The sequence below is a fragment of the Thamnophis sirtalis genome, unplaced genomic scaffold (assembly GCF_051295495.1).
Source record: "Thamnophis sirtalis isolate CommonGarterSnake01/CBP01778 unplaced genomic scaffold, rThaSir2_p1.2 scaffold_3, whole genome shotgun sequence".
In the NCBI taxonomy this organism is placed as follows: domain Eukaryota; kingdom Metazoa; phylum Chordata; class Lepidosauria; order Squamata; family Natricidae; genus Thamnophis; species Thamnophis sirtalis.
The window spans coordinates 3479914-3502428 of NW_028261383.1; the positions used below are offsets into that span (position 1 = coordinate 3479914).

The following is a 22515-nucleotide window of genomic DNA, read 5'->3' on the forward strand; positions in this document are numbered from 1 at the left end:
GTGGAGACAAGTCAATGTCTTTGTTCATTTAGCAGAATATGATCCTTTGAAGGACCTAATTCTTCCATTCCATTTAACCCTTAAAGATTTGCCAGGACACATTGAAGGGAAAATCTGGATCACCACAATGTTGGGGAAATTGATAGTGGGATGGGATAAAATTTACAGATACATCCATAGTTTTTGGTACTTTGGTTTTCAGAGAAGAAAAAAGCCAAAAGATGATGCCTATGAATCCAATATCTTTACAAAATACCAATTTTCATATCGGTCTTTTCGCTGCTCTTTTTCAAAGCATGTCTATTCAGTCAGAGGCCAGAGAAGATGCATTCAGATAACACCACTGGTGCCCCATGAAAAAAGAAAAAAGACCCAGATTCCCAAAGAAAGACTTATTTACGTTGTAGTTGAAACTCTGGCTCATGTCTTGAATGCTGCGTATTCCTCCAGATCCCAGAGGAGAAGGAAGGAGAGTGAAAAGAGATTGGGGACTACAAAGCTGCAGTCATGGCAGGTATGGAGGCCCCAGAAGGATCCATAAAACTAAGGTCCTTTGGAGAAGACATCCCAAGGAGGATAAGGGGAAGCATCTCAACCTCTTATGCTACAAAAAGCCAATAGTCCCAAAGGTGCTTTTTCAAGAGGTAATTGAACTTTTTTTTGTTTTTCCTTGAAGACATTTTGCTTCTCACCCAAGAAGGTTCTTCAGTTCTGATTGAAGATTCTTCTAACCAGTTGTCCTCTCAATCCAGAATGGGGGCTTTGCTGTCTTCAAAAGGGTGGCCTTTGTCTTTCAAATGCAGATGGGCTGCTGAATTTTGTGCTGATGGGTTTGTTCTCCTATGTTGTGCCACGTGTTTGTGAAGTGATTGTTTATTTATCCAATGCATAGATCTGCATGTCTTACTGCATTCTACTGCATAGACCTCAATGACTCACACAGGGAGCACTTATGGCTAGATGAGTACAAGGAATATAAATCCTTCCTTTCTCCACCATTCAATCAGAACTGAAGAAGCTTCTTGGATGAGAAGCAAAACATCTTTAAGGAAAATGCGCTCTACACGGGGCTGCCCCTGAAGAGTATTTGAAGACTGCAGTTGGTCCAGAATGCAGCCGCGCGAGCGATATTGGGTGTACCTAGATACACCCATGTTACACCTATCCTCTGCGAGCTGCACTGGCTCCCCATTGGTCTCCAGACGCGCTTCAAGGTGCTAGTCGTTACTTTTAAAGCCCTACATGATTTAGGACCTGGCTACCTGAGAGACAGCCCCCTGCCATTTACCTCCCAGCGACCAATAAAATCACACAGATTGCGCCTCCTCCCGGTGCTGTCGGCCAGTCAATGTCGGTTGGCGGCTCCCCGGGGGAGGGCCTTCTCTGTAGCTGCTCTGGCCCTATGGAACGATCTCCCCATTGAGATCCGGATCCTTACTACTCTTCCGGCCTTCCGTAAAGCTGCTAAGACCTGGCTGTTCCAGCAGGCCTGGGGCTGTTGATTGTATCCAGCCCCACTCTAACAGTATGCATGGTGTGAAATTTTAACCATTGTATTCTTATTTTTTTAACTTTTCTATTTATATGGGTTTTTGTCTTGTCTGTAAGCTGCCCAGAGTCCCTGTGGGAGTGGGCGGCATACAAATGTCAATAAATTCAATTCAATTCAATTCATTTCAAAAACAAAGGAAGCCCAGTTGCCTCTTGAAAAAGCACCTTTGGGACAACCATGACCTGAATGATTAAGAATGTCCATAGTCAAAAAGCTAACAGGACTGGCCAACTTAATTGCTTGGGAGATATTTTTTCCAATAGCTGATATTGTTGCAGAAAATGACAGGCTTTCGACTTCTCAGGATACAGGAAAAGTTTATTTGGCAGCCAGGTTCAGAAAGTTAACCCATGGCTAGCATTGCAAGTTCTGAACCACCTTCATTATCGAAGCACACATTCTTATACATTCTCAAAGGCAGCATAACACGGAAACACTTAACTCTTTTCTTAGTGGCTACCTTGAGGAGAAGGCCTTATAAGGTGATGGGATCTTACTTCTCCTTTTGTTATAGGTACTGAGTACGTGTCTCTAAGCGAACTTTCGCTGAGCCTTGTGGTTTGGACTTTTGACATAGAGATGTTGGCTGGAACATCTTGGGTTAGAGAATGATGACATTTCTTTGAAGCAAGCTTCTAACTATCCTTTTTATGCCATGTCTTCATTCTATATTTTTAATCCATATTTTATTCAACTTTAATACCATGGCATATGAAAAACTGCTAATTGAAAATTTGATAAATGGAATATTTATTGGTGATTAATAGCATAGAATTTGAAATTCATACATTTGAAGGAGAGCCTGCGACCATCTACCCAAACTCTTCCTTCTGCCAGAATCAGTTAAACCTTCTCTGTCTGATATCTGCTCAATCTTTGCATTAAGACAATCTGTGAAAGGGGGACTGAACTTCTCTTGTTCACTTGCTTAGCTCTAACCTTTTCCCACCTTTGATTATGTTTTTCCTCTCATTTATCCATAATCTCCTCTCATGTGACTGAGTTTATTTTTCCATGTCCCACACTCCAGAATAACAGTGAATAGCTGTTAAGCATGCACATACACACACACACAAACACACACACACACACACACACACACAAACTCTTATTGGAAGGTTGCTGAATCCTCCTTTCTCCAACTCAAAGATTGTTTTAATGCACGCCTGTCCAACTGGTGGCCCAAGGGGCAGATTTATCGCATGCAGGCCACAACCACCTTGGCTCTACAAAGACAAAAAATGTCACCATATGTCATTATATGACACGTGATGCGATTGAGTTTGACACCCATGCTTTCATGAGAAGAATTCCTCCCAGATTCTTCTTATTGTCAATTCCAAAATGGCTAAAATGATATTATTTTTCCACTGGATTTTACCTATGCACCTCTCCTTATAGGAAATGGCGAATATTTACTTTTTCTGGAAGATTGGTATTTTTAAACAGGGTCAAAATAGCTTGTCTAGGCCTTCATACAAATCTTAAATGACAAATTTATGAATTATCGACTCATCTGCCTCTATTAATGAATATAAGGTAGAATAGATTGCCAAAGAATTCAAGCAAGTTTTCATCCCATCCTACCGTCACTTAAATAGGTTAATGATCACATCAGGAAGTGATTCGTTAATACTTTTGAAGAAATCAAGTTACATCACCAGCATTCCTGCAATCTATTAAGGAAGTATAATGATATGTGAGAATGATTTTTGGGGGGCTGAAGGAGAGATTCTGCATATGGAATTATTAGAGGGGGGAAACCCCTAGCTGCATGATAGGCAGAAAACGAAACTGAGAAAGGTTCCTTCTTGACTTTTCAGGCTGTAAAAGGAATTGGTGGGAGTTTGTGAGATTTGTAATTTCAGTCTTGGAAGAATCGGTTAATATATTAAAGTAGAATTAACTTATCTCGTTGTGTTTTCCATCTGCTCTACTTGGGAGAAAATTAACCTGATAATTTTTTTCTTGACAAATCTATGCTTTCTGGGAATCACTCTGTTGTTTTGAAAGAGTGAATAAGCTATAGAATGTTCCCTATAATTAACAAGTTTTTGTCAATTATTTATTTGGTCAATATACAGTATATATTGGTCAATATAAAATATTATATATTTTCTGGTGTTTTAAAATAGTTGTCACACATGTCCCCCTCCCCCCAAAGCATATTTGCAAGTTAGAAAATTTTAGAAGTTAACATGTGAAAAGACTTTGTGGGATAAGAAACTAAGATTTCCACTTTTAGGTTTCTGAGATATTTTCATTTCAGTTCCACCCCTTTCTGAGGAAGAATGATTTTTCCAATCTTTCCCATCTGAAATTATATTTCAACCAAAATGGTGATCTACTAGCAGATCTGAAGATCATGAGCTTGTTGATGTACCCCAGGAAGCATCCCACTGAACAACAGCTGGGGAGTTTTGAAAGACAGAGACTTATTATCGACGAAGATGCTCTTTCACAGCTAAAGTTGCTCAACAAGGTAGGAGAAATATTGGGACCTTTTCTCTATTTTCCAAAGCCTACTCAACATACTACAGTATGTTGGTAACAGTAATAGTTTACTAAGGTGGATGAATTTCAACTGAGAATTAAATGTGAAGATTGGCACCCTTTGACTGTAGTATTTTTAGGTGGGTTGAGAGTCTTCAGTACACTTGACCACAGTGTTCTTCAGATGTTATACTTTGTAACGTGGTTGATTTATGGGACGTTGGTTGACTATACTTTTCAAGAAACAGATCATGGTCCTTTTTTGTCCCCTCTTCAATCTGGTATCTCTAATAAAATGTGTGAAAATCCCTTAGATGCTGGGGATTGTGATTCTGATAGCATTGAACTCACTTCTTTCTTGGCTACATTTAGAAAACAACAAAGCAACTCTGTTGACCAGTTCTTGAGTTCAGGTTAAAACTAAATGTAACTCAGTCAAGACTATTGTGTTTTCTCAAAAATCAGATAGGGTCTTATTTTCTTTTGGCCCCCAAAATATGGCCTTGGCCTTATTATTGGGGGGGGGGTATTGTTTTGGGGTTGCTGGCCAGCTGCTCTCTTACGATCAGGCTCCCAAAGAGCCTGAGGGGTGAACGACTGTGATATGCTGTCTCAGCAGTGCAACAGAGCAGCCATGAGGTGACCATGCTCAGGAAAAGCCACCTGGCAACCCACCTCTCCAGACGGGCAAAGCACCACTCATCGACTTAGCGGTATCCAGAAGGCACCAAGCTGGGGGAGACAGGGGGGAACAGACACTCACACGGCTTGGCGCCTTCAGGATAGCACTGGGTCAGTGAGTGGTGCTCTACTTGGCTGGAGAGAGGTTTGTGCAGGCACATGTTCTGCCCCCCACTTGTGCGCTTCCCAGCTTCACTATGAACAGGGCCAGCTCTCCCTGCAGGGGCAGGGCACTGCCACCGCCACTTCCACCATTCCAGCACTGAGGATGGCTTCTTCTGTGGCTTCCAAACACCAGAAGTCCACTGCCAAGTTTTCTGGCAGTCTTCCCACAACCATAAAGTCCATTCCCAGAGTGGCCATTGCCAGAAGACTCTCTGCCCCAGCTGCCGGAAGACTCAGCAGCAGACCTCCAGGGTTTGGAACCCACAGAAGAAGCCATCCTCAGTGCTGGGATGGCAGCACCACCGGTGCCCTCATCCTGCAGGGAGAGCTGGCCATGGGCTGTGGTGAGGCTGGGAGGCGTGTGAGTGGGGGGGAAAGCAGACACTCATGCAATGTCCCTCTCCAGCTGGGCAGAGCATCACTCATTGACCCAGAATTATCCCAAAGGCACCAAGCCACTCAAGTGCCTGTTCCTTTGCGGCTCCCATGACTTCATGACATTGGGATACCAATAAATCAGTGAATGGTGCTCTGCTGGCTGGAGGGGGGGTTGCCAGGCAGCTGCTTATCAGTGTGGTTACCTCATGACTGTTGTGTTGCACTGCTGCAACAGCGTAACATAGCTGTTCACCCCTGAGGCTGAGCCCGGCTCTTTGGGAGCCCGCTCAAAGAAAGCAACTGCCCAGCAACCCCCCTCTCCAACCCAGCAAAGCACCATTCACTGACCTAGAGGTATCTTGAAAGTGCCAAGCCACACAAGCACCTTTCCCCTGGCTCTCGCAGCTTGGTGCCTTCAGGATACCATTTGGTCAGTAAGTGGCACTCTGCCTGGCCAGAGGTGGGATTGCCCAAGGGGCTTATTTTGGGGGCAGGGCTTACATTTTTGTCCACCCTAAAAATCTGACATGGTCTTATTTTCAGGACATGTCATATTTTTGGGGAAACATGGTAGATGGAGGTCCAGGTGGTCCCAATGAGAAACAAGTTTTGGCACTAGGATTCAGCTTGTCCTGGTTGGAGATAGTGTCTCTTAAAGGGAAGGTCCATAGTCTGTTATCTTTTTAAGCCTTGGACCTTCTTCCTAGGAGGTCCTGGTCAAAGTTAACCATGAGTCACTTTCACCCCACTGGGATAGAGCAATAGGATTTCTGCTCCTAGGAAGGAGGTCCAAAGCACTGAATACAATAATCATAAGTGAATAAAGTTTTGGCCCAGAAAATTGATTGCACTGAAACATGACTTTGGCCCAAAGAAGAGACTACTTGATGTCTAAAGCAATGAGATAACTTTTGGGGAAAAAATACTCCTTAGATTTTGCCTCTGGATTGTAAGGATGCATGTTTATAAGGAATTGAGGAGTAATCCAGTGGTTGGCACTCAGTACTTAAATATTTTCTAAAATCTTTTTAAATCTTTTCCATCCCTCAGATTTGATTATGTAGAAACCACATAACCACATTGCTTGCAATGTGATATGCCAGAAGCAAAAGGGAAGAAGTAAAGGTAGAATCTGTCAGTAGTTGTGTTTCTGGAAACTATTAGGAACTGCTTTCAGATTTCATATTTATGTAACTGGAACTCAGAGACAATTTGGCTAATACTCATGTTGACCAAATTTCTCAATGGATGATGAATCCTAACATATTTTTATGTGCCCTGTTTTTCTTCTTAGTCTCTGCCTCAATCCAAATGTGTGGGAAATTGTCATGCTGGATTTTTCAAGAGAGCTCGTGAAGGAGAGCCAGTCTGCTGCTATGACTGTGTTCCTTGTCCAGAAGGGACCATCTCTATTCAGGAAGGTAGGTAACTCTAGAGGGCAGGATACTGGATTCATCTTGATCAAGGAGCATGACATACAAGATAGGTTGTTCTTTATTTTCAACCTTTTCTTCCAAAAAGCAAGGAAAATCAAAACATCCTGAAGAATGGGAATGGAAGAGATAGAAGTATATGGTGCATTCACTTCTGCTAGAGGCAATCTCTCTCCTATTTTTTAATTTGGAATTATTCTTTCTTTTTTAAAAAATAGAATAGAATGGAATAGAATGGAATTGTCAGAGTGCACACAGTGTAACTATGTGAGACAACCCAGAAGCAAATACAGTAAACAGACGTTCCTATTTAAATAGTGATGTAACAGAAAGGCTCCCACTACACTAAAATTCTGGAGATTGATTCTTTTCCTTTGTGTGTGTGTGTGTGTGTGTGTGTGTGTGTGTGTGTGTGTGTGTGTGTGTGTGTATGCTCCCACTTATCATTTCCTATGGCTTTGCTGTCTCTTGGTATCAGCTGGCACCGAAAGAAAGTATTTCTTGAAATTCAAAAGATGAGACTATATAAGAAAGATTTCTTTCTGTTTTCTCAGATACTGAAAAGTGCACCAAGTGCCCAGATGATCAATATCCAACTGAGAAGCGAGTCCAATGTATCCCCAAAAGAATAATTTTTCTATCCCATGAAGAGCATCTGGGAATTATCCTGGTCACCTTTGCCCTACTCTTCTTCCTAACAACAGGGTTCATTTTAACCATATTCCTTAAATACTTAGAAACCCCCATTGTCAAAGCCAACAATCGGGACCTCTCCTTCATCCTACTAATCTCTCTCCTGCTTTGCTTTTTGTCCTCCTTTCTCTTCATTGGACAACCAAGGAAAGCCACCTGTCTTCTCCGACAAACCGTGTTCAGCATTGTTTTCTCAATAGCCGTGTCTTCTGTGTTGGCCAAAACAATCACAGTAGTATTGGCCTTCCTTGCTACGAAACCAGGGGACAGAGTGAAGAGATGGTTGGGGAGGAGCTTGGCCAATTCCATTATCCTTTCTGGTTCTGGTGTCCAAACATTCATCTGTGCCCTATGGTTGGGAGTCTTTCCCCCATTCCCTGAATCTGACCTCTACTCCCAACCTAGAGAGATCATCCTTCAATGCAACGAAGGCTCCGTCACCATGTTTTATATTGTCCTTGGCTATATGTGTTTCCTAGCAGCCATCTGTTTTTTGGTGGCTTTCCTAGCCAGGAACCTGCCTGGGGCCTTCAATGAAGCCAAGCTGATCACCTTCAGCATGCTGGTCTTCTGCAGTGTCTGGATCTCCTTTCTGCCTTCCTATCTGAACACAAAGGGGAAATACATGGTGGCTGTTCAAGTCTTCTCCATCTTGGTTTCCAGTGCTGGACTTCTGGGATGCATCTTCTTCCCCAAATGCTACATTATCCTCCTGAGGCCAGATCTGAACACAAAGGAACATCTAATGATAAAAGTTGGGAAATGATATTAAAATTGTTTCTGAGGTACATTACATTTAATTTTTCATTGCTGTTATTAGGCTTGTATGCTTCCTTTGCATCACTTTGACAATTAAAACTATTTAAAACTAAAGGAAATAAACTTATGAAATGTGTAAAACTAATGAAATTAAATTCAACATAATTAACAAATGGTAAAATAAATGAATTACCATATTTTTCAGACTATAAGATGCACCTAGCTTTTTTTGGGGGGGGGGGCAAGAAAAAATATCTACCTCTGCCTCCCATCAATTTGCCTCCATGCAGCAAACAGCATGCTTCAGTTTCTATTTCAGCACAAATACTTTCAAAATCATTTAATCAGAGGAAAAATGGCTCAAAATCAAAAAAATCCACTATGTGAAAATCCCGAATTGGCTATCACTGACAGAAAGGACGACTCACCCAAATTTTATAGATTTGAACAAAATGCTAAGATACAAAGACTTAATTTATAGACAGGGAAAATTAAAAACAATTGAAGAATTGGCAGATCAGAACATGAAAGTTGACTGGCTAACTTATCTTCAAATCAAAACTAAATACAATAAAGATACTAAATTATATGACATCGAAACAGAACCACACAAATTGGATAAAATTATTCAAAGCTCAGATAGTAAGAGGATAGGGAGAATATATAAATTCCTCCTGAAGTATAAAATGGAAGAGGAAATTGTGAAAGAACAAATGATAAAATGGGCGCAGAACTTTGGCTATAATATTGAATTAGACAAATGGGAAATGTTTGGGAAACAAACTTAAAAATGACACTATCAGTTGCATACAAGGGAAACCAGTACAAAATGTTTTACAGATGGCACCTGGCTAGCTAAAATCTTAACAAATACCTCCCCAAATTGTTGGAAATGCAACTCAATACATGGAACATATTACCCTTTATGGTGGACCTGTGAGGAGGCTAAATTTTTTTGGAAAAGGATCAAAAATTGGCTGGAGGCAATAACGGGTTAAAATAGAATGGAAACCTGAAGTTTTTTTATTAGGAATTATGTCTGCAAAATACCAAAAATAAATCCAATATTTAATACTACATATAATTACAGCAGCAAGGATTGCCTTTGCCCAGAAATGGAAAAACAAATTAATTCCAAGCGAAGATGAAATAATAAGAAAGGTGATGGATTGTGCTGAAATGGACAAACTAACTAAAAAAATCCAGGGAAAAGAAGAATCAGAATTCTACCAGATATGGGATAAATGGTATAGGTGTATGGAGGAAAGAAACAAGAATCAATGAAGGAATATAACAAAAGTCAAAAAATAATAGTTATGACTAAAATAAGAGGGTTAAGAATGGTGAAATCCAAATGAAATACAATAGAAGGGGAAATAATATAAGATGAGTGGTATCGATTGATAATTGCTATTAGAAAGAACATTCGTATTGTATTGTGTAAATGTAGTATACGTCTAAGTTTTGTGTGTGTGTGTGTGTGTGTATTTTTAAAAATAATAAATAAATAAAAAACAAATGGTAAAATAAATGAATTACCATATTTTTCGGAGTATAAGATGCACCTAGCTTTTGTGGAGGAAAATAAGAAAAAAATCTACCTCTGCCTCCCATCAATTTGCCTCCTTGCAGAAAACAGCAAACAGCCTGTTTCAGTTTCAGTTTAGACTGATTAGCACAAGGAAAAAAATATCTGCCTTTGCCTTCCAGTAATTTGCCTCGTTGCAGTAAACAGCATGCTTCCGTTTCAATTTCAGCACAGCCTGATTAGCACAAGCAGCTTATTTTTTGGTTGGATCAGCCTCCCAGTGATCAGCTGTTTCAGGCTGCAGGGATTGCCATTGGCTATTGCTGCCTTCACGAGTTCCATTTTTGACTTCAAATCCTCGCCACCTGGAATGGGTGGGAAATGAGGCATGCAAAGGCCGCCTACAGAAAATACGTGCTTTGAAAAAGAACAGTAAAAAGACTGATCTCCAAAGGGTGATTCAAGAAAGAATGTGGATTAAAAGGCATAATTCATGTACCTTTTTTTCCTGAAAACCAACTGTCAAGATGCTATTCACATATTTAAGATATCCGTCATTTCTCAGTGGATATAGTCCAATGAGTGTTGTGACCCAGACTTTCCTTTCAATGGGCCCTGGCAAACATATCAAAGTTAAATGGAAAGGAATAATTCTGTCCAAAATGGCACCATATTCTATGTAGTGAAGAAAGACATTGACTTGTCTCCACTTAGAGAGGGCATCCCTGAGGAATGCTGTATGTCCAGTTTTGGATAACTGTTGTGCTTTAACAACACAAATTCCACTCTTGACAAGCAAAGGAGTCAAGGTCCTCATGAAATTTTCTCCATTTTCTGTGTCAGAAGCAAAAAGGCCAATCAAGGTCCATCTGAAATGGAGGAGCATTTGGATGATTCCTATGTAGATGATCCCTTTTTTGGGGAAAAGCCAATGATAAAAGGGCAATTGAATTTTAGCGTTGAACGAATCTGAAAGTAATTCAAAACTGATCTGAAAAAACAATGAAGAATACAGTGTTATATCTGAGATCAGAGCAATTGATACACGTAAATGAACCTGCTAGTAGATGATACCACCATTGGAGATACTTTTGGAATAGTAAAGATGGTAGAAAGAGCTTTACTTCTCTTCAAGTCATTTACAATATACAGGTGAAACTCAAAAAATAAGAATATTGTGCAAAAGTTCATTTATTTCAGTAATACAACTTAAAAGGTGAAACTAATATATGAGATAAGACACATTATATGCAAAGCAAGATAGTTCAAGCCATGATTTGTCATAATTGTGATGATTATGGCTTACAGCTCATGAAAACCCCAAATCCACAATCTCAGAAATGCAATCAATAAAACAAGGATTGTACATGGAACAATATCGGACCTTTGAAAAGTATAAGCATGCATATGTACTCAGTACTTGGTTTGGGCCCCTTTTGCAGCAATTACTGCCTCAATTTGGCATGGCATGGAAGCTATCAGCCTATGGCACTGCTGAGATATTGTGGAAGACCAGGATGCTTCAATAGCGGCCTTCTGGTTTTCTGCATTGTTCAGTCTCATGTGTCTCATCTTTCTCTTGGCAATGCCCCAAAGATTCTTTATGGGATTCAGGTCAGATGGGTTTGCTGGCCAATCAAGCACAGTAATTCCATGGTCATTGAACCAGGTTTTGGTGCTTTTGGCAGTGTGGGCAGATGTCAAGTCCTGCTGGAAAATGAAGTCAGCATCTCCATAAAGCTCATCTGCGGAAGGAAGCATGAAGTGCTCCAAAATCTCCTGGTAGACGGCTGTGTTGACCCTGGACTTAAAGAAGCACAGTGGACCAACACCAGCAGGTGACATGGCTCCCCAAATCAACACAGACTGTGGAAACTTCACACTGGTCTTCAAGCATCTTGCAGTGTGTGCCTCTCCATTCTTCCTCCATACTCTGGGTCCTTGGTTTCCAAATGAGATGCAAAAGTTGCTCTCATCAGAAAAGAGGACTTTGGATCACTGAGCAGCAGACCAGACCACGACTCAGAAAAGCAATTCTAAAATCAAGTCATTCTCTCTTCCTATAAGGATCAGGCACTGAATGTGAATGATCACTTATAAAAATATGGAAATGGGCCGGGCAGAGGCAACTACAGCCGATTCAGTAACTACTTTAAATTAAAGTTGGTATTGAAGTGATAACTCAGGATTAGACTTGAAAGATGATCCTGGACTTTTTTCCAATAGTTTTCCTACCCCATCTGCCTTGAAGAAATCACTTAAGATTTGCAGATGATATTGTTCTCTTCTCACAAGATTCAGAAGAGCTACAAAGAAACATACAAGAACTGTACAAAGCAAGAGAACCACTTGGCTTAAAAATAAACCTGAAAAAGAGCCAGGTTATGTTCAATAAATTCACCAGCCAGAATATTTTTTTGTATTTGGAGGAGAACTAGACATAGTATACTATTACATATACCTTGGCCTCAATGGAAGGAGATACAATGAATGAAATTGAATGGCATGTTAAATGTGGTTGACAGGCATTTCACAAATTAAGCATAATTTTCAAGAGCAAACTCCCCCCATGCCTGCAGAAAAAAGTTTTCAGTCAGTGTGTGCAACCTGCTCTAATCTACTGTATGTCAGTGAAACATGGACACTAACCTCACAATCGATACAAAAGCTATGGGAGTGGCACAAAGAGCCATGGAAAGGTGAGCATTACAAGACATTGAAAGCTCAGCATTACAAGACAAGATAGAAAGACCTGCACATGGATTAGAAATCGAACAAAAATATATAATGACATTAAGAGTGTAAAAGAATGGAAATGGAAATGGGCTGTCATATAGCAAGAAGAACTGATGGCAGGTGGATGAAGGTAATAATAGAATCGTCCCACTTGATAAAAAGTGTCCACAAAAGAGATCTAGAACAAGATGCATCAATGACATCAGTGAGTATTGCAGGTCCAGTTGGCAAAAGAAAGCTCAGGACTATATTGGTTGGAAACAGGAAGAAAAGGCCTTCACCCTGCAATGGATAGACAATGGTTAAGATGATGATGATGATGATGATGATGATGATGATGATGATGATGATGATGATGATGATGATGATGATGATGATGATGAAGAAGAAGAAGAAGAAGAAGAAGAACTACTACTACTACTACTACTACTACTACTGCTGCTGCTGCTGCTGCTGCTGCTACTACTACTACTTCTTCTTAAGAAAAGAGGATAAGAGGATATTTTTTGTGAAGTTCATACTTTGCTAGTAGAAAACACTGAGAATCTCAGATAAAATCATTTAGAATTAGGACTATTAGAATTAGGATTATTAGAATTAGGATTATTAGAATTAGGATTATTAGAATTAGGATTATTAGAATTAGGATTATTAGAATTAGGATTATTAGAATTAGGATTATTAGAATTAGGATTATTAGAATTAGAATTACAGAATTGGAAGGGACCTTGGAGATCTTTTAGTTAAACCTCCTGCTTAGGCAGAAACTCCATACCATTTCAGACAAAGGGTTGCCCAATATTTCCTTTAAAATGTCCAGTGTTGGAGCATTCACAACTTTGGATGGCAAGTTGTTCTACTGGTTAATTATTCTAATGGTCAGGAAATTTCGCCTTGGTTCAAGGTTTCTTCTCTCCTTCATTAGTTTCCATCCATTGCTTCTTGTCCTGCCCTCAGGTGCTTTGTAAAATAGTTTGACTCCCTCTTATATGTGGCAGTCTCTGAGATATTGTAATACTGCTATCATGTCACCCCTACTGGTCCTTTTTCATAAGACTAGACATCTACAGTTCCAGCAACCATTCTTTATATGTTTTAGCCTCCAGTTCCCTAATCGTTGTTGCTTTTCTCTGCATTATTTCTAGAGTCTCAACATCTTTTTTTTTTACATTGTGGCAACCAAAACTGGTTGCAGTATTCCAAGTGTGGCCTTACCAAGGCATTATAAAGTGGCATTAATACCAGAGGTGGGTTGTTCCTGGATCATTCCTGAGGCTCTGCCCACCCACCCGGACGCTTCTGTGCAATGGCAGAAGCACATTCATACGTCCGAACCAGTAGTAAAAAAATTGGAAACCCACCGCTGCTTAACACTTCACGTGATCTTGATTGTATCCTTTTTTAATGTTGTCTAGAATTGTGTTGGCTTTTTTGGCAGCTGCAGCACATTTAAATGATTGTCTACTATGACTCCAAGATCCCTCTCACAGTTACTACTATTGAGTGAGGTGCCAACTATACTCTACCTGTGCATTTTGTTTTTCTTGTCTAAATGTAGAATCTTATTTTTTTCACCATTGAATTTGATTTTGTTACATAGCGCTCTATTACTATTTACCTACTTTTTTTTTTAAATTTATATTGGGAAAAAAGATATATAGATATAAAGCAATATATAATAAAACATTTAAAATGTTCAAAGTTAAACATGCAGAAATTAAAATAAGAAAAAGAATATAGTAAAGTGGGGAAAAGTATTATGTATATTATTAATAATCGCTGGTATACTAATAAATGACATTTAGTTTAATCAATAAAAATATTACAATAAAAATGTATTGCAAAGTCAAATACTCTGTACAGTTTTTTGGTGACTTTTTATCTCCAATCTCTTGACATCATTTTAACATTGTTAGCAACATGGTGTATCTTAGTCCATGCTTTGAATAACTTCAAGATTCCCACTCTGAAAATATGTTTAAGTTTTCAATAGAGTTTCACGGGTTTCACTCTTGTAATGGATCCCATCGAATAAGAGAGCATCTCAGGTGTCTTTGAGACAGAGAAATAGTCTGGTCCACAATGGTTCATTAAAATGTACATATATTGGAGATTATTGTCAAGACAGAATCCAATGTCAAGTCAAAAGAAATCCATAGGATAGTCCTTACTTAATACTTGGTGGAATGTCAGACTCACAGACTCCAAACAAAGACTGAACATCAACTATTCTTGTAATTCAGATACTAATCAAGTTTTGAGAATTGGGGAAAAAAATAAATCTTGCTCATAGTTTTTGATAGATATGCAAAACTGAATATGTCCCCATGGAAAGGCTGGTAGAAATCACACAAGAATAGGCAGTTTTTGTATTTAATCAAACAGAAAACATATTTAAACAAATCATTAAGATAAATACTTTAGTTCCTAAATTACACTTTTTCCTGTCCACTTGGACCAAAAATGGAAATTGGTGTCTCAAAATCAGATAAACTGAGGAACCCACAATCATTTCTTAGCCTCAGAGAGGCAATGATTTCTTGACAGCAAGGAATAAAACATAGAATGATAGAGCTGGAAGGGACCTTAGAGGTCTTCTAGTCCAACCCCCTGCTCAAGCAGGAGACACAATACAATTTGGACAAATGGTCATCTAGCATCTTCTTGAAAATTTCCATTGATGGATCACTTTACTAACAATGTTTCCAGCCTACACCAATGTTGGTGAACTCCAGATGAGATACAACAAGAAATATCAAACACAGTATAACCTACATTCATTTTATTAATTTTATTTTCCTTGTTTAATTTCATTTAGTTTTACATTTAGTTTGCCCAGATATAATCATACATTGTTGTGTTTTTCAGTGAATGTGTCCTGAAGTTGTAAGGTGAAAAGGATTGTTGAATTGTAAATAAAGTAGAAGGAAAAGATTTAAAGAAAAGTAAGAATAATTCCTGGGAATAAAAACCAAAATCTACAGAATAATATATTTTGAGGCCTATGTTTGTAAAATATCATTTGGAAGAGTCTTCTATTTTGTTTTTATCACCATAACTCAAATTAATCCAGAATGGTAGAGAAAAAGATGGAGGTTAAGTTTTTAAAATGTAAAATACAAAATAAAATTGTTTTGCCATGAAGAATACTAAATTATCATCTTAAATTACAAACAAAATTGCATCCCCAGGATTCTTATTTGACTTTTAATATAAGCTGCTCCTTTGTGTTGAGATCTGGCCTCAGAATAATTATATAGCACTTTGGGATGAAGATGCAGCCCAGTAGCCCTGCACCAGATGCCAAGATGGAGAAGACCTGTACAGCCACCATGTATTTCCCCTTGGTGCTCAAATAGGTGGGTACAAAACTCACCCAAACACTGCAGAAGACCAACATGCTGAAAGTGATCAGCTTGGCTTCGTTGAAGGTCCCAGGGAGATTCCTGGCAAGGAAAGCCACAATAAAGCAGATGCCAGCCAGGAAACCCATGTAGCCCAGGGCTACATAAAACATGATAACCGACCCTTCATTGCACTGCAGGATGATTTCTCCAGGCAGAGAGTGCAAGTCAGAGTCAGGGAAGGGGGGAGAGACTACTAACCATATGGAACAAATGAGAGCTTGGATCCCAGAACAAGAAAGGACAAGGGAGTTGGCCAGAGTCTTCCCCATCCACCTCCTCATGGTGTTGCCTGGTTTTGTGGCCAGGAAGGCCAACACTACTGTGATTGTCTTGGCCAAGACTGAGGAGACAGCAGTTGAGAAAACGATACTGAAAATGGTTTGACGGAGAAAACAAGCAGCTTTCCTTGGCTGGCCAATGAAAAGGAAGGAGGTCAGGAAGGAAAACAACAAGGAGATGAGGAGGATATACGAGAGGTTTCGATTGTTGGCCTTGACTAGTGGAGTTTCCAAGTGTCTTATAAAGATAGTTAAGACAAGCAGTGTGACTAAAGACAAGAAGAGGACAAAGGAAGTCAGGATCATCCCCAGAGGTCCTCTGTATGATAAAAAGGTTATGATCTTGGGGATGCACTGATCTTGTTTCTCATTTGGATGCTGATCCTCTGGACATTTGATGCACACTTTTGCATCTGCAAATAAGAGAAATGAGATAAAAATGATTTATCCACTTCCTGAAATGTTGACATTTTCTGCTTCTGTCTACCTTGTCCACCACTATCATCTCTGCATCATGTAAAATGGGTCAATTCCATAGATTTTGCTTTATATATTTTCTGAACAATCAATTTCATTCAAAGCTGCCTTTTCCTGAAAATCTTATCTACTTTAAAATATTATTTTTCATGTGGCTGTGTTTTTAACACCTTTCTCTAAATGTCCCCTCTTGAATTTGTGGACAAACCTTGCTGAAATAATATCAGCATTGAATGTGCAAATTTATATCCTTTTTCATGTAAAGGTTCTCTTTTAGTAATACTGCAAAGGTGATAAAAGGAAAAAGAAGGACTGGATGGAGAGCTGTCTTGTTCCCAGATGATTTCTCGCAATTTACTTTATGAAACTAGTTCTGGATCTTAAGGCAAGGAGGACAAAAATGAAAGACCCCCATCTGAGAAATCCGACTCTCCCACTGAACACTGTGAGAGACCATGGAGACCACTCCCACTAGTGGTACTTATCCTTCAAAGCTACTTACCTTCCTGAGTGGAGATGGTCCCTTCTCCACAAGGAACACAATTGTAGCAGCAAAGGAATTCCCCTTCCCGAGGTACCTTGACGAATCCTGGATGGCAGCTCTCCACACACTTGGATTTAGGAAGAGACTAAAGGAAAATAGAAGGAACATCAAGGACAATGTGTATGAAATGTGTGGGGTGTATTCTTGTTACTTCTGATAGCCAGCTGGTGGCTCTGTCTAAATTGACCCAGACTTTGCTGGACAGAGATGAGTTATAGGACCATCTGTAGGGCCCCTGGCATATGGAAATATGGTTCTCAAGGCAAAGGAGTCTGAAACATTTGTAAGTGCAGAGCAAGAACTCTTGGAAATAGTTCAGACAGACACCTCCCTAATTCATTGGAGTGTCAGAAGTGGAAGCAGAGCAACAGAATCAGTCCTGAAAGATAATGCCATTAGAATCAAATTTCAAGAGAGCAGTTTTGGCCTTCCTGTGAAGTTTTAAAGAACTGGAGAATAAATATATGCTTCACCTGGTTGAGCCATTTGGGGGACACCATTGCATCCTGGTCAACAGTAAACATGGCTTCTCCTGATCCTTGTCTTGCTAGGCTTCCAAATTTTGTCCGGAAAACTGACTTGTTGGGAAACTGGATTGAACTCATGATATCAAGATCAGCAGCCAACTCTCCACTCTGATCCAAATATAATCTATCCAATGAGTTATTGTATAGCTTGAAAAGGTTTTGCAGGAAATGATGAAGCTGAAATAACAAAGATGAGAGGAGAACACAGAAAACAGGACAGGAATACTTGTAAAGTTCCAAATAGATACTTAAAATAATGCTTATTATTAGAAGGGATTTCTGTACAGGTGCAATTGACCCAATCAATGCCTTTATTAAGGTTACTTAAAATTACTATCTGAGATGTTAAATTGACTACAACAGTCCTGACAAATGATGAAGGTCAGTACTTGTGGGACCATCAATCTTTCCAGGAAATGCCTCAGTTGCTTCTTGACCACTTTCTTCTTCTGAAGATGGAGGAAGGAACCAATGAAGGGAAATAATTTGTAATCCAATTTTAAAGGTTCCCCTCACACATATGTGCTAGTCATTCCCGACTCTAGGGAGCGGTGCTCATCTCTGTTTCAAAGCCAAGAGCCAGCGCTATCCGAAAACCTCTCTGTGGTCATGTGGCCAGCATGACTAAATATTGAAGGTGCACAGAATGCTGTTACCTTCCCACCAAAGGTGGTTTCTATTTTTTCTACTTGCATTTTTAAAATGCTTTCGAACTGCTGGGACAAGTAACGGGATTTCACTCCATTACTTGGCACTAGGGATTCGAACCGCCAAATTGCCAACCTTTCTGATCAACAAGCTCAGCATTTTAGCCACTGAGCATCTGCATCCCTTACATGCTTTTGAACTGCTAGGTTGGAAAAAGCTGGGACAAGTAATGGGAGCTCACTCCATTACTTGGCACTAGGGATTCGAACCGCTGAACTGCCGACCTTTCTGATCGACAAGCTCAGCATCTTAGCCACTAAGCCAATGCATTGACAGAAGAAGCTTACTCTCTATTCAAATTTTAATGAAGGTCTGAAAAATAAAAGTAGAGGAAAATTAATGGTAGCTGGAAAGAGAGCCAGAAAGGAGAAAATGCATGCAGTTAGTCCAGAACTAGAATCAAGAAAGTGAAATCTCTCAATGAAATAATGAACTTCCAATTTTTTTAAAAATAGAAAAGAATGGTACCACAGACAAAAGGGAATACCTGCCATGACTGCAATTGCTGAGCAGCCAACCGATCTTTATTATCATTCACTTTCCTCTTGGATTTGTATGAATACGCAGCATTTAAGGCTCTGGCCATACTCCAGATGGAGCGATGGATGATGTAGCTGTCCTGAGACAGGATTCTTTCAGTCTTCTCCTGGGGCAGAGCTTCTATATCCTTATTCTCTGGGCATCTTGTCCAGCCTTTCACAGACAAGCCATGCTTGAAATAGGAGCAATGAAACACTTTGTCCATAAAGTCTATGGCAGAATAATAAATAGATCTAAAATCGTTATGTTTGGCATTTCTACCATTCTGGATCAAGAAGGAAATATAGCCATAGATGAATGGAATAACCTGTGAATTATACTGTAAATCGGAAGTAATATCCCACATAGCTGAAGTGAGCCAGACTTTTCCAATTGTGGCTTTTGTGCAGAATTCAAATATCTTCTGCACAATCATTATTCCCATTATGAAGGTATCAATCGCTGCGAAATAAACAAAGACATTGACTTGCGTCCATTTGCAGAATTGGAAAGGATCAATCCGTACTTCATTGACAGCCACAGGAATGCTTTGCGATAAAACCACACAAATGCCATTCCTGATAAGCAGAGGAGTCAAGCTTCTCATGAACCTCTCTCCTCCATCAGAGACTGGTGCAACTAGATTAACCATTGTCCACCTGAAATGGTGGAGCAGTTTGATAATTGTGGGGTACTGAGCTCCTTCTTTGGGGACCATTCGATAGAAAAAAGGGAAGAGAGATTTATCACTCTGAGCCTGTGAAAGAAAAGTATAACTGATCTGAAGAAAAAAGAAAAAAGTGTAGGTTTATGCTGAGTCAAAATCAAGCCAAAATAATAGCTGAAATCTATGGTAAAAATTATGTTTCTTATACAATAGTGGAAGACACCTCGATATTTCTGAGTAGATTATTTTCAGGAGATAGTTTGTATAGTCTATTCACAGGCTGCACCTCCTCCCACACAACCCTGAGTTTGAGATGTTACTTCCACAAATTCTCAAATGCCCAGTACTCTTCAATATCTTCATAAATGATTTAGATGAGGGAATAGAAGGAGAATTTAGCAAATTTGAGGATGATACTAAGCTGGCAGGAATAGCCAACACCCTAGATGATAGGCTCAAGATCCAGATAGATCTTGACAGACTTTGAACACTGGGCCCTATCTAACAAAATGAAATTCAATGTAGAGAAAAGTAAAGTCTTACACTTAGGCAGGAAAAACAAAACATATGTAGACTGGGTGAAACCAGGCTTACTAGCAGTAACTATGAGAGGGATCTTGGAGTTGATCAATTAAATATGAGCCAGCAGTGTGCGGCAGCAGCCCAAAAAGCCAATGCAATCCTTTGTTGCATTAACAGAGGGATTCAATCAAGATCAAGTGAGGTACTAATACAACTCTGTAAAGCCTTAGTAAATCCACACCTAGAATACTGCATCCAGTTTTGCTTACCACACTATAAAAAGATGTTGAGACTATAGAAAAAGTGAAGAAAAGAGCAACACAGATGATTAGGGGACTGGAGGCTAAAACATATGATGAATGGTTGCAAGTACTTGGCGTGTCTAGTCTAGTGAAGAGAAGGACCAGAGGAGACATGATAGTAGTCTTCCAATGTTTGAGAGACTGCCACAGAGAGGAGGGAGTCAAGCTATTTTCCAAAGCACCCAAAAACCAGATAAGGAATAATGGATGGAAACTGATTGGGGTTGGACTCTAGGTCCTGTAAGGTACCTTCCAACTCTGTTAATCTGTATATCTGTCTAAATAGGAGAGACATAAATAGAAGAGTATTTTAGGTCTGGCCATTGCTCTCTGTATGGTTCCAGAGTGTCCCTCTGATTGCAATAAGCTTCATATTTCCAGGATCAAAAGCTGACCTCGACACACACACACACACACACACACACACACACACACACACACTGAGAGACACATACAAACCTGTGGAATTTTATAAATGCCCAACATATTTGGTATCTGGATGGAGATATCAGCACTGGACCCATCCAAAACTACTAAGGGTCTGTTATGATTTCCACATCTGTAGTTTGGAATATTTGCCTCTCCGGTAGATAGCAAATCTAGCAAGGCATCTGAAGTCATGATTGGGTTGAAATGGTTGTCATGGAGGTTGTAGCCCAGGGAGATGTTGGGTAAGAGCTGGAGATCCTCATTGATCTCCCAGAAGGTAAATAGGAAGGAGAGAATTTTCCAGCGAAACAGGGGTGCTTTTCTGCAAATATATACATTTTACACCAGCATTAATGATTAATCATTAAAGATTTTTCTGCAGTGACCCCTGCTGTATGGAACATCCTCTCTTCAGAGATCAGAATGGCCCCAACCTTAGTAGCCACTACCTGGCTGTATTGCTAAGTGGTATCTTGCTCCTATATACATTTAATCTATATGCTTCTCTTGTATATGTTGTTTTAAGGGTTGTTGTTTTTTGTAATTGCAACAAATGAATGAATGAATGAATGAATGAATGAATGAGAGCTCATGTTTATACATCTGTGATGTCGTAGGGTTTGTCTGTGTCAACTTGTAAAGTATTTCTATGTCTTTTAATCAAGTTGATATTGAAGGAAAGGGGGGAGAACACGCCATGCATACGGTTGGCTAGAGTCGCATCTCATATTACTACTGCAGGCTTGTGAGGCATGAAATTTTGGAACCTGCTGCAGCACCTCGTTGGCGAATGTGATTTATGACACAGGCTGAGGGGAGGGGAGAAACAGGGGTAAAGTTCAGCCATAATTTCACTGAGGTTAGATCTGACTCCATTCGGGTATTGTCAAGATGTTGTTCCTAATAAACGACTGGATTTCTTTTGAAACTTGGCTTGAGGCTTGTAAGTTAATTAGGGCATCTTTCAGAAACCTGACAGTCTACATCTTGCAAATCTCACCAGCCAGCATGTCAAATTCCATGTCTGCATATACAGTAGTAAATAATCAGCCCCACGGTTTAACATCAACACAACTATCATTTCCCCAAAACCTGTGTGAAAAGCTTTCTGAATAAAAACCATGAAGGTACAAAGAATAGTGAAAACAACCATGAAATAAAATGCATTAGATAGCATTTAGAAAGGAAATGTATTATAAAGCGGGGGGGGGAACCACTGTAATATAGTTCTTCAAAATCAGAAAAGGTGCAGTGTAACAACGTCGGGACAGTCAGGTGAAGAATGTCTTTGAATTATCCTGTAGGGATACCTAGAAACTGCTTATGTTCTCTGATGGAGAGGACAAGAAAAAAGTTGAGCCAGGGACATCCAGGGATGATAGTCCTAGAGAACGTGATGCCAAGAGTGTGTAACACACCTCAATTGTGCATTGGGATGGAGTTGCAGCTGGTTCATTTTTGGCCTCCTCTCTGGGCAAAAACACTGAGAACAATTTCTCAAGCCTCAGCATTCTTATGTTTAGCTTGCTGCTCCATACTTCTAAACCTGAATTCCACCTAGGCAAATCTCTTCTTTCCACTCCATTACCCCTTACATTGTTTGCTTGTTCCCTGGAAGTCTGGTTTCGACCCAAGTCCAACCTGTTGACTAAATTTTCAATCACTGTCTTGAGATGCTGTCAAAAGCATCTCTCTCTCTCTCTTTCTCTTTCTCTTT

The 22515-nt window shown here is 39.7% G+C and overlaps 2 protein-coding genes across 2 annotated transcripts; one reads left to right on the forward strand and one right to left on the reverse strand.

Annotated features, from left to right (window-relative positions):
* The first annotated feature begins 3827 nt into the window (after nucleotides 1–3827).
* Nucleotides 3828–8206, forward strand: LOC148047040 (G protein-coupled receptor family C group 6 member A-like). Its single transcript, XM_087707754.1, has 3 exons — nucleotides 3828–4034; nucleotides 6564–6690; nucleotides 7905–8206. Exons 1-3 carry the CDS (start codon nucleotides 3918–3920, stop codon nucleotides 8159–8161), a joined length of 501 nt encoding a protein of 166 aa, XP_087563880.1. The 5' UTR covers nucleotides 3828–3917; the 3' UTR covers nucleotides 8162–8206.
* Nucleotides 8207–15614: 7408 nt separating this feature from the next.
* LOC106548802 (vomeronasal type-2 receptor 26-like) lies at nucleotides 15615–20990 on the reverse strand. The gene is made up of 5 exons (XM_087707696.1): nucleotides 20829–20990; nucleotides 18847–19659; nucleotides 17598–17828; nucleotides 17083–17209; nucleotides 15615–16516 (listed from the first exon to the last, which is right to left on the reverse strand). Exons 1-5 carry the CDS (start codon nucleotides 20988–20990, stop codon nucleotides 15615–15617), a joined length of 2235 nt encoding a protein of 744 aa, XP_087563822.1.
* Nucleotides 20991–22515: the final 1525 nt, after the last annotated feature.